Source organism: Sander vitreus, chromosome 10 (assembly GCF_031162955.1).
Source record: "Sander vitreus isolate 19-12246 chromosome 10, sanVit1, whole genome shotgun sequence".
Classification (NCBI taxonomy): Eukaryota; Metazoa; Chordata; class Actinopteri; order Perciformes; family Percidae; genus Sander; species Sander vitreus.
The window spans coordinates 10404998-10416796 of NC_135864.1; the positions used below are offsets into that span (position 1 = coordinate 10404998).

General features: G+C 36.5%; 1 protein-coding gene across 3 annotated transcripts; it reads left to right on the forward strand.

The window, feature by feature from the left end:
- Window positions 1-9056: 9056 nt before the first annotated feature.
- LOC144524827 (uncharacterized) lies at window positions 9057-11497 on the forward strand. 3 transcript variants are annotated; one of them, XM_078261335.1, is made up of 7 exons: window positions 9058-9429; window positions 9533-9859; window positions 10087-10443; window positions 10594-10731; window positions 10890-10948; window positions 11036-11183; window positions 11290-11497. In XM_078261335.1, the coding sequence occupies exons 1-6, from the start codon at window positions 9390-9392 to the stop codon at window positions 11162-11164; spliced, it is 1050 nt and encodes a 349-aa protein (XP_078117461.1). In that variant the 5' UTR covers window positions 9058-9389; the 3' UTR covers window positions 11165-11183; window positions 11290-11497. The 3 variants fall into 3 exon arrangements, with proteins under 3 accessions (XP_078117462.1, XP_078117461.1, XP_078117460.1); XM_078261336.1 differs by having other exon boundaries at window positions 9057-9429; window positions 10597-10731; window positions 11036-11497; XM_078261334.1 differs by having other exon boundaries at window positions 9059-9429; window positions 11036-11497.
- Window positions 11498-11799: the final 302 nt, after the last annotated feature.

Here is an 11799-nt window from a genome sequence, read left to right on the forward strand (position 1 = left end):
GGTCTGGCTATTTGAGACTACATTCACAGTCAGACTGCTCCTCTGTATTACTGTCACAAATAAAAAAATATATTTTTTTATTCAATTCCTATTTAAAGCTGCTATGGTCAATATATTCACATTGGACTAACTGTATGTGAGAGAGGCTGCATGCGAAAACAAAACCACAGAGTCAACACCTGATCCTGCTGCTCCCCTCGGCTCTTCAGAGGGTTTCAGCATCTTTCCTCTCATTGTTGACTCTCACCGCTTTCATCAAAGTTTTTTCCCGAAGCAGGCCACTGTTTTCTGCTACTGTAGAGGTGGAAATCACTAATCACTTTCATCCAATCATTTAGCATATGTTAATCCTGACTTTCATCAACATCATTGTTTTTTTGCCAATATTTCATAAACCAAGTAGTTTTAGTTGCTCAACCTCAATCATAACATGACCATGCTGTGAAAATGAAATAAGTAAAAAGGGCGCATTGAACGTTTGAAAATATCATCATTGGACATAATCTTGGGTTTGCAGAATAAATCGGAATCAGAGTTGAGACAGAGCAACACCCTATACATCACAGAAATAATAGCAGGTGCTGTCTATTTCAGGGTTTCTGGAAATCAATCTACAAGCCCAATGAAATACTAAAGATGTACAACTCAAGAATGTATTGTATTGTATTGTATCATATGGTTTCTTTCCTTTTCGTTTTTGGATAACTGTAACAAAATAACAAATACTATGTTTATTTTTTTTTTTTTTTTTTGCAGAAGAACTAATAATAAGAAAAAGGAAGTCAGCATCACGTTTCTACTTTTAGAAGCTTTTCATCTATTTATACACCGCCTTTAATATCAGTGCGGGTAAGTATTCACACAGGGCTTTTATCTTGTGGTTGTGTTTTTTTGCATTTATCAGTGCAACTTTCAATGCAGGTCCACAGGTCTGCAACTCATGTTATTAAATATATTATTAACCTATAAGAGTTTTGATTTTGTTGTCACTTTAGTTAACGTTAGACACAGTATTGTTTGCTAACACAGGTTGACCCAAAACGGTTTCAGTTTGGACCAAAAGTGGTTAATTCAATTTCAATTTTATTTATAGTATCAAATCATAACAAGAGTTATCCCAAGACACCCCACAGATAGAGTAGGTCTAGACCACACTCTACAATATACAAGGACTCAACTTACACAACAATTGCCATTCATAGAGCCATGCCACCAGCTACCACCATTGCCATATTTTTCCTGCCTTTTTTCATCAGGGAATCATGAGGATACAGTTTGTCTGTTTTCTACTGGTGCTTCTCTCTGCCACTGTGCTCTCTCAGGATGCAAAAATCAAACGTCAATACCAGCATGAAGAATGCTTTTTGAAGAATGAACAAATGAGTGGCTGTCAAATAAAGGGAAAAGCCCCAAAAAATACTGTTTAAAAACAAATTATATTATTAATAGTAGTTAGGTCAGGAGGTCAGTGTGTTACATGGAACACATACCGTAGTGGTGCTTATGTCGCACACACAGTCAGATCTTTTGTTTCTCCCATGAGCTCAAATAAAATAAAACAAGTGCATTCATAAACAATTCAATCAGTATCATTTACTGTTTTAAAAAAATGTAGACATGACAATTAATTTCTAAACATTCTAGGGTAACACTTTATTTTAAGTTTTCTACATAAGAGTGACACTGTCATTACACAGTCATGAAACATGAACCCTAACCCTAACCCTAACTTGCCATGACAAAACCGAATGACACTTACTAAATGAAGCGTTAGGTCATAAAAGTTTATAACTTGTTTATAATGTTTTATGACACGTTCATGACAGTGTCATGTAACTCTTTTGTAGAAAACTTCAAGTAAAGTGTAACCCATTCTAGTCTCACAGGACTGTGTAAAAAGTGATATGCACAACAGACTAGGAAACGAGCAAAGCCACATGCAGCAGCTGCACAAAAGCTGTGGCTGGCCAATTTTTTGCACCTGACCAACACCAGGACTATTTACTCAGAGCAGACCTGACCTATATTGCACATGATGTTGGAGGTTAGAAGTGCAAAAAAGGTCTAAGATAAGTTCTTAACTTGTGGTTGTGATCGAGGTTGCTACAAACTGCTGCATGAACTCAGTGGGCTAAACGAAACTAAAGAACCACACAAACCAATCCATTTCTTGCCTCAACATCAATTTACTGACCTTTGTATTCTCTTGGTCCATTGATGCTGCGTGCTCATCAGTTGTGCTGTACTGAAGTAGAACCTCTTCCCCAATGCCTGTCAGCATCTTATAGGTCCAGCATTGTTCATTTGGATGTTCTTTAGCTTCTACCTCACAGAGAAGAAAGACACTTTTCTACCACAACTGTCAGATCTGTTATGTCTCCCTTATGTTTAATTAGACACATTCAGAAACCATTGTTACTGCCACTGTATTAGACTATTGTTTAAATATTTTTTTGTAGCAAATTGAATAGCTAAGCACATGGAGGGCTTTTTTATGTAGCTGTATTAGGTGTTTGAAAAATGTTAATAAAATATTGAAATAAACAGAAATCCGGCTGCAAAGTTCTATCTTTCTTGTCACAGCACTGTAAAAAAGTGAACTGCCTTGGAAACATACAGAAAAGCCACATGCAGCAGCTAGGCAGACAGGCGAAGGCTGCTGGCCATTTAGGGCTGAGACTAATTAGGTTAAAGAGGTTAGAGATGCAGAAAAAGAAGAGCTACAAGACTAGTTTCACCAGTTTACTTGATTATTTTCGTTTTTGCTTTGCTGTTATTCAATATGTGCTCGTTTATAATACAAATCATTGTATAAGAGCAGGGCGCCATCTGGTTGTAGTATCCTCAACAGATCCTGAAAGCAACACAATTCTTCCACTGGATTTTCAACAAACTATAACTATAATCACATAATTTCACAACGATAGTGGAGGGCATTGTGTAGATAAATGGGTCACTTTACTTTGGTGAAATCCCCTCAGCAGTAAAACATGCATTTTCTATTGTAACATTGTGATGAAAAAAGGAATGACAACTGAATAACATATCACCTCTCAAGAGCAGACGTCACAAAGTCCTTCACAACAGAAAACAATAGCAAGTAAAACAGAACAAAAGACATGAAGCTAAAAAAATTACCCTTACAAATAAATAAAATGTGAATAATTTTTATGAACCTGTTTTCTTTATCCTCCTTTGTTAGATCATGAGCACCTGTTTCCCACCAAAAGATGGCAGCAGTGTAAAGAGAGGAAGAGGGGACGACAGTATTTGTATCAAGTGTTTTATAAACAAAATGGATATACAGGTTATCAAAGCTGGAAGGTCAGAAAGTAGCTACCAACATCAACATGGGAGATAATAATAATAATAATAATAATAATAATAATAATAATTTGATATAGCACCTTTTTACAGAAAAAGTCACTAAGTGCTTCACATGATAAACATTTTGTTCAAATACATTAGGATCCAAATAGTAAATAAGCAAGCAAAAATAAATACAAATGAAAGTAAAAGATTAAAAGACTAAAAACCCAAAGTTACAAACATGAGACAAAAGCGAGTTTAGACAAGTGTGTCTTCAGCTGCTTTTTAAAAGCATCAACCGAGACTGCAGAACGTAACATAACAGGAAGGGCGTTCCACAGAGTCGGAGCCACCATCCCAAAGGAACGGCCACCGTTTAGTTTTTAAGCGAGTGCGTGGGACCACCTACAAAGGTAGTAAAAAGCAACCTTAATGCCGTATCTGTGACTGCAGAAAAAAAAAGAAAAAAAAAAAGACTTTGTTTACAGAATTTAGCAACTATGATAATTCTGCATTAAAAAAACAAGTATTTCAAAATATTTTACAGAACTTGGTCTGTGGGAACCTACTCTCGCTTTGCCAGACTCTCCTCCAAGCTGGAGGAGAGTGTGGCTACTCCGCATAGCATTAAGGGATGGAAGGAAAAACGTGCTCTGGTTTATTGGCATTTCTTTAAACCAATCACAATCGTCTTGGGCGGTGCTAAGCACCGGAGAAAAGGTGTGTTGCCGCTGCAAAATAGGCTCGGACGGAACTTGTTTTGGTGGAACGTGTGTATTTAAAAGTTGTTTTAGTCATGCAACAGAAAACTCTGATTGGACAGATAGTCTAGCTAGCTGTCTGGATTTACCCTGCAGAAATCTGAGAAAAGGTTAACCATAGTCTTAATAAATCGACCGGAGTTTAAAATGCCAACACAAAGGAAGCCCAAGGCAACTGGTATCCGGCATAAATGAGTGAAATGAAAAAGTGGAACGTCAAGGATATAGACTAGTGCACACCCTGTAGGTGCACAGTTGTACCCTTGTAATGGTGCCCTTTTCTCTGGGCAGTTAACACCCGTTCTGTCCAAAACCTCATGACTATTAACTGCATGTTGTGTTTAGGGAGAATTTAACTTTTTTGCAATTATGTATTTTGTGGTGATATCTAGGTGCCTTTTCAAAAATTCGGAGAACATGTTTTAGATAATTGGAACAGCATTGCAGCAGAAGATATTTAATTGATTGAAGTTTTTAGAAGTTCTATCAGGTTAAAATGACACGACAAGACCATTGCTTTTCCTACTGTATCATTGTTATTGATGACTTTTCTGAACTAGAATCATGCGCTTACATGACATGTCAAAAATGCTGCTGCTTGTGATGTCATGTGTGCAGGATTGACAGATGTAGTCAAATTCTAGAGGTTGTGTTGTTGCTAATGCTTTATTGCAAAATGTTCGCAAAACAGAAAAAACACTTTTTTTTACTTTGGCCAACTTAACAAGCTTGCGATGTGAATTCCCCCCCCCCCCCCCCCAACTGTGTTGCTGGGGCAAGAAATCAAAGTTCAAAACAAATTCTATAAATGATTTAGCAGTTTCCACAGACATCACTGTCACTGTGTTCCTGATTCAGGTAAGAATTGCTTAAGACAAACGTGTTGACTATAAAACATATCTATTAATTGATTACTTACTCTGTTTCAGCTGCAAGGACTAAACAAAAATTAGTAAGAAAAGAACTGTTAACCATTCTACGTTATATTTTAAAGCTTTGTTTTATTCTTACTCTCTTTGTTATCCAGCTGTCAATAAGAGTTTACAAAGGGCTTTTTACAGATTTCTCTGCAGGTCTGCGACACACAAAATTAAAAAAAAATAAAAATGTATAAGGCCTAACTTTTAGCAGTATTCAGATTTCATTTTTTTTACAGCTCTTGTCAAGTGTTATCAAGCAAAATATAATTTAGCAGTGGTAATGCTATAACACCCACAGTCTCAGTGCATATGACAATATGACAATAATAATAGCTTAAATATTGCAGTACTCGCCTATGCTGCAATACATTCTCTAACAAAATATTTTCCCCACATTTTCTTTACCAGGGAATAATGAGGATCCAATTTGCTTGTTTGCTGCTGCTTTCTGGTACTGTGCTCTCTCAGGATGCAAGCATTTCTCCTCGTTACAGAAAGTTTATAGTCCAGCATATCAAAGGGCAGATGAGTGCTACCAGATGTGACCATGAAATACGAAGTAGAGACATCACCAAAACCAACAGCAATGAGTGTAAGGAGACCAATACCTTCATCCAAGCCAGCACCAACCTAGTTAAAACCATTTGTGGTGGTGCAGGAGAGCCATATGGTGAGATGACCAAAAGCCTCCAACCTTTCAGCATCGTTGTCTGTACACTGAAAAACCAGCAGGCCAGGCATCCTCACTGTCAGTACCGTGGTCAAGCTCGTACCAGGAGAATTGCGATCAGATGTGAACAAGGCTTTCCTGTACACTTCGAAAGAGACATAATACACTTTGAAAACTGATTAAAACAATAGCTGTGTACTTCGGTCTCTTGTCAATTAAAATGCATTTGACATCTTACAGCTGTGTGTGTTTTTTTTTTTTTTAATATAGTCATGCAATAATTTACAGTGTAGTTGTGAATAACAGATCATTGACAATGTTTATATTGGTCACTGACCCTTTTCTATAAGCCACAGCAAAGTTTTAAGGAGCGACTTTAAAGGTTAGTCTCGCTTTACTACACATGTTCGATCAGTTATCACTAATAAGATCCTCTGTATATACAATTCACCTTTGTGATATAGCGCACATGAAAGAGGTATTTCTGATGTAACTATTTTATCTTTTTTTATTCAAGTATTGCAAGGGAGGGTTAAAATAGACTCTGAGGGAAAAAAACAAATGGCCCTCCCAAAAAAACTTTAAAATACCCTCCCCCCTTTTTAGCCTAACCCTGCAATAATCGTTCTTTGAACTGCAGCACAGCCAAAGTGCATTATTTTGTTGTTTGCTCATACTGTGATTAGAGGAATGTTGACAGTCCACTGGGTTCAAGGCTTCTCCAAAATTGAAACTGAACTGTGATCAACAAACATTTAAATCAGTTTGAATGAACCTTCTGCCTTCCCTCTCTAATTATTTAGCATTTGCTTCCTGCCAAAATATGGCAGCACTATTAAGTGATGGAACCATTTGTGTTTATTATAAAGACATCAAAGTCCTGAAAGAAACTGCCACAGTCAACAGGGGTATTGAAAGATAATTACTTGTAGTGTTTTATCCAAGCTCCTACTAAAACTGACACTAAAATAAGTCTGAATGGGTCAGCCTCCACAGAAATAGTATGCAATTTGCCAAATTTAGACACTGCTTTTTTTTTGTTCTCATTATACCATCATACTAAATGTTCCAAACCATGAACAACTCTTTAGTGTCATACAGTACATCACCTAATCAATCAAACTATTTCATTATCCTTTGTAGGCAACATAGTAAATATGACATGTAATACACCTGATTTTTACAAATTGCTCCATTAAACAATTTACCAGCAAAGATGTGCTGTGGGAGACTGGGGCTGTAAAAAGTAAAATAAAAAAAACATGTTACATCCTCAACTACAACCCCCAATATTTGATATATAGATGCCTAATGATGTGAAATAGACCATCACTTTGAGTAGACTGGATTGGCTGTAATGATACAGTCTTTCTCTCTCTCCCTGTCAGCATTAGCTCGCTCTACCTGGACTAGTAACGTATCAGCATGCTATACGGTCATGCTCGGCGCCTCGGCTTGGACACAGCGGCCTCGGGCGAGAGAGAGAGAGGCGTTAACGTGGAACACTATCACACTTTCCTTTTCTCTCCTCATTGGACTAAATTTGTGGACACTACTGTTTGCGTGCATCAATAAGTAAGTCTGATGTCCTGTGGGTACCGGACGATGTTATTTAGGATCTGCGAATGTACGTTAGCAACAGTAGGCTAATTCACGATTTTATGTGTGCTATTTTATGTGTGAGCTAATATTGTTCATGTGCACTGAAAGAGTTATGTTTCTGTTAATTGAATGCGTTATTCAGTGCAAATATAACCGAGAATGTAGTTCACGGAGATCAGATCACGGAGATCTGATTGAGTAGACTTTACGGCACCAAAATATATATATATATATTTTGGTGCCGTAAAGTCTACACATATATATATATGTATATGTATATGTTTTTGGTTTCTTTTAAGTGAAAGTGGTTCAAGTTGTAATTTACTGCCCCTACCAGCAGGTGGCATTTGAATGTATGTCTGATTCGTTTCTATGTTAACTGTTAGCCCATATGCCCATAACTGGATTTAGATATACAGAAATACTGAATGCTGTCTATTTAATTTGGGATTTAATGTTAATGGTTTGTTTGTAACTAAGATTGTTTGTAAGTTGTCACTTAGACAGTAGTTACTTTGTACTTATATCATTTCAGAACCACATCCATGTAGGCATCCACATACTGTTGGAGAAATGAGTGTGTGTTGATTGTGTGGCAATAAAGGATAATTAAGAAGTGACACTTGTTTGGTTCTTATCAGACCCCTTTCAGTGGACCCGGATTCACTACTAACCAGTCAGTTACCGGTACATGGGTAGCGCCATCGTGCACCCGTTTTTTCAAATTATATTAAAATTACACAAATGTTTACAGAGCACAAAATCTAAAATGGAACCGGTCAACAAAAATTTTGATTAGTTTAAATCAACCTCTACCAGAAGATAGCAGCAGAGTAAAGAGCGAGAAAGGACTGTTATTACAAAGGGATACACAGATATCCAACCTGGAAAGCCAGAAAGTAACTACCAAAATCAACCTAGACGATACAAGGTAGTACATACAAATGAAATGCAACTATAGAAAAACAAAAGGACTAAAAACACATCAAGTGGCTTTAATCAAAAGTAATATTATATAGTAACATGTATGTATTAGGGGTGTGACTCTTCACTGGTCTCATGATTTGATTATCCTGTCAACGATCCGATTCGATATCACGATGCGTCACCTCCTCATTATTTATTGCTACACATGGTTTTCATCAACAAATTCAAGCAGTCAGATATATATGAACTACCCTTTTTTATTGTATCTGCAATTAAAAAAGACGCTTCCTGAATGTAGCGTCTGTAGCGTCTAAACACAGCAGACAAAAGACAAAAACAAAAAAAGCAGCGACCGGAAAATCAACAAGTAATCGATTATAGTCTGTCACTGCATCGATGCAGAATCGTCCACGTCCATGCAATGATTCATTTCAACACCCCTAGTATGTATGTCACAGTGGAAAATAAACCGCACACCTTCTAGGTTCACTATTTTACATTTAAGCCAAACTAAAGGGAATATTTTTTGTTATATAAGTTTCAATCCAAGTCAGATATTGTCTTCACATTTCCAGCCAATCTTGGATGTTGCAGGCCTAGTGTACTTTTTAACCTGTCGCTGCACTCTAAGTTTGAACTTTAACCTTTTTTGACTTGCAGTGCACTAACAATGAGATTACAACTGCCCATGTGGTAACCTGACTAATAATAAATAAAAACTCATTCTGGTTTCAAAATGTCTTCCCTGCCTACTACTCTAAAGGAGGGTCGAGTTTCAGTTATCTTTTCTGTTAAACTGAAACTCATAAATTCACAAAACAGGCTTCTTGTATTGGGTAAAAGGTCTAAGGGGCAAATCTTATGAACATTATCACATTTCAGTGCATCATTTTCTTTCTTTTTTTTCTTTCTTTTCATACCACACTTTTCGTGTGTGTTAATTAAAGCGATGAATCATGCATTTTTATGACACGCAATGTCAAAACCACACTGCTGGTGCTGTCATGTTTGCAGATTAGAAATACTTGGTTGAGATAGTTTCAACTTTGGTGGGACACTGCAAACCAACACGACAGACCAATCAGATTGTTTTGAATCTGTTACTTCCCATTTGATACTTGTGTTAAGACCTATGGTTAAGATTAATCATGCTGTGGTACGATCTGAATTAACTGCAGTCTCAAGTGGATTAACCTGAAAATGCTGATCCTATTTTGCGTAGCTTTCTTCACAATGGGGCGTAAGTATGTGTACAAAATTCAGTTTACTCCTGTTAAGTTTCAATTATTGTCACCTTCTTATGGTAACTTTGGTAAATGTATCATATTCAATTTGCTTTACAGGATGCACAGACGACCAAAGTTTTGTGACAAAGACTGTTTGTGTTGGAGAAGATGTGACTCTAACATGTAGCCGCCTGTCTGGATTGTCAGGATACTTATTTTGGATCAGAGTTGTTGCTGGAAACTTTCCTGAAATGTTAGGAGCCACTTATACATTTGATAATGGCAACGTTAATAAAACTCCTCGCATTACAGCAAAACAAGAGCCTGGGACATTTGTTCTACATATTACCAAAACAGAGCTGAGTGATACAGCATTTTACTACTGTGAACAAGTGGTTGAACTACAAACAACATTTCTGAATAAAACGTCTCTGAAAGTGAAAGGTAAATAGAGCCATATTTACCTTGTTCATACCCAATATTTAATTTCCAACTTCAGTTATGAACATTGAAGCTTACTGTACAAAACTCTTTTATATTGAAGGTTGGTGGCATAATTTGGTTTCATTCCCTAACTTTGAATAAGTAATGTACTTGAGTAGTTACCAAACATTCTTATTATATCATGGAAATTTACATTTACAATTTACATTGTTTTTCTCCTTTCCCAGCATCAGAACCTGATCTCACTGACGTCATTAAAGACCATCCATCTGATCCAGCCCGCCCAGGAGACTCAGTGACTCTTCAGTGTTCAGTCCTCTCGGACTCTGAGGACAAAACATGTCCAGGTGAACAAAGTGTGTTCTGGTTCAGAGTCGGATCAAGTGAATTTCATCCCAGTTTAATATACGCTCACAGAAACTGCGGTGATGAATGTGAGAAGAGTCCTGAGGCTTACTCTCCACAGAAATGTGTTTACAATTTCTCTAAAATCGTCAGCTCCTCTGATGCTGGGACTTATTACTGTGCTGTGGCCACATGTGGGGAGATTTTATTTGGAAATGGAACAAAACTGGACATTGAAGGTAACCGCCATATAGCATATTTAATCTATTAGAAGTCGAGCTTAATCCTTAAAGATCATTTTCAAGTAAATATTTATCATTTTACCAAAAGTTAAACAAAGATTAATGATATACTTAACTTTTACAGTTTAACTCTTTTTCTCATTTCAGCAGCCAACATGTCGTCTGGCGATTGTCAGCGGGCCAATACAATTCTGTTTCTGTTGTGTGCTGCTTTGGCTACAAGTTTGACTGTTGTAGCCTTACTGGTATACACCATCAAGAAAAAAAAGTTCAATTGTTGTAATGGTAATAAAACTTACTTCACTCTATCACACATTGATTTAGTTGATTTTACTCAAACATTAGTGCCATGTCTCTTTGGTCTATACATCGTTGATTTTCAAAATATAACATCCTGTGTATTCTTATGATTGTTCTTCAAAGTTTGTCATGTTATATTTCAGCTGCTGCTGCGGTCCTGCAAACAAATGCAACATCTACTGGTGATCAACAAAGTCAGCAAGTGAGTCATTTTAAAGACAAGATGTTTAGTTGGTACATTCATGTTGACAGCTTCCATCTAATAATGTTTTGCCATTTATTTTTACAGAGAGATGAAGACTCATTGATTTATTCTATGCCAAACTTCACTAGAGGGAAAGCTGGCAGGAGTGTCAGGAGAGATGCAACGACAGTCGAGGGAGAGAGCATCTACACTGATGTCAGGGTTTTGGGGTAGGAACAGCAACATATACACCGTAGGTCCTAATTATTGTTTATTTAATGCAAATATTCATGTCTATTGATTTTTATTTTTATTTTTTTTATTGATTTGTGTTTTATTTGTTTTAGCTTACATTTTAGGTCAATATGGACATGATACACTGATGGGCTTTTTTGCAAGGTTACATTAGAAGTGTTTCCTACGCGTTCTGTCTCTTCTTTATGTCATAGAAAGTTTAACCTTTAATGTGGAAAATTTATTTTTAAGCTTTGTATGTAACAAAAGGCAAAATGAGAACATTCTTGGACAAATAACTGACAATGACTGGATTAAAGAATTGATCCCTTACTTGACTTTTTTGATTTTAGGTTACTTTATATTTATACTCCACTACATTTTAGAGTCAAATACTGTACTTCTTACTCCATTACATGTATTATGTGGCGTGACTGAAGCTGTTCACATTTACTTTTAGTTAACTGTTTCAGTTACTTTGCAGATACTGTTTACTAACACAAAATTTAACCAACTAATCAAAGATGATGTACTATTATAGATGTAGCTACCCAGCAGATTAAAGTAATATTAGATGATGCTTACACATAAATGTATCAATATTTATAACCCAATGATGTAATGGGTATCATTCT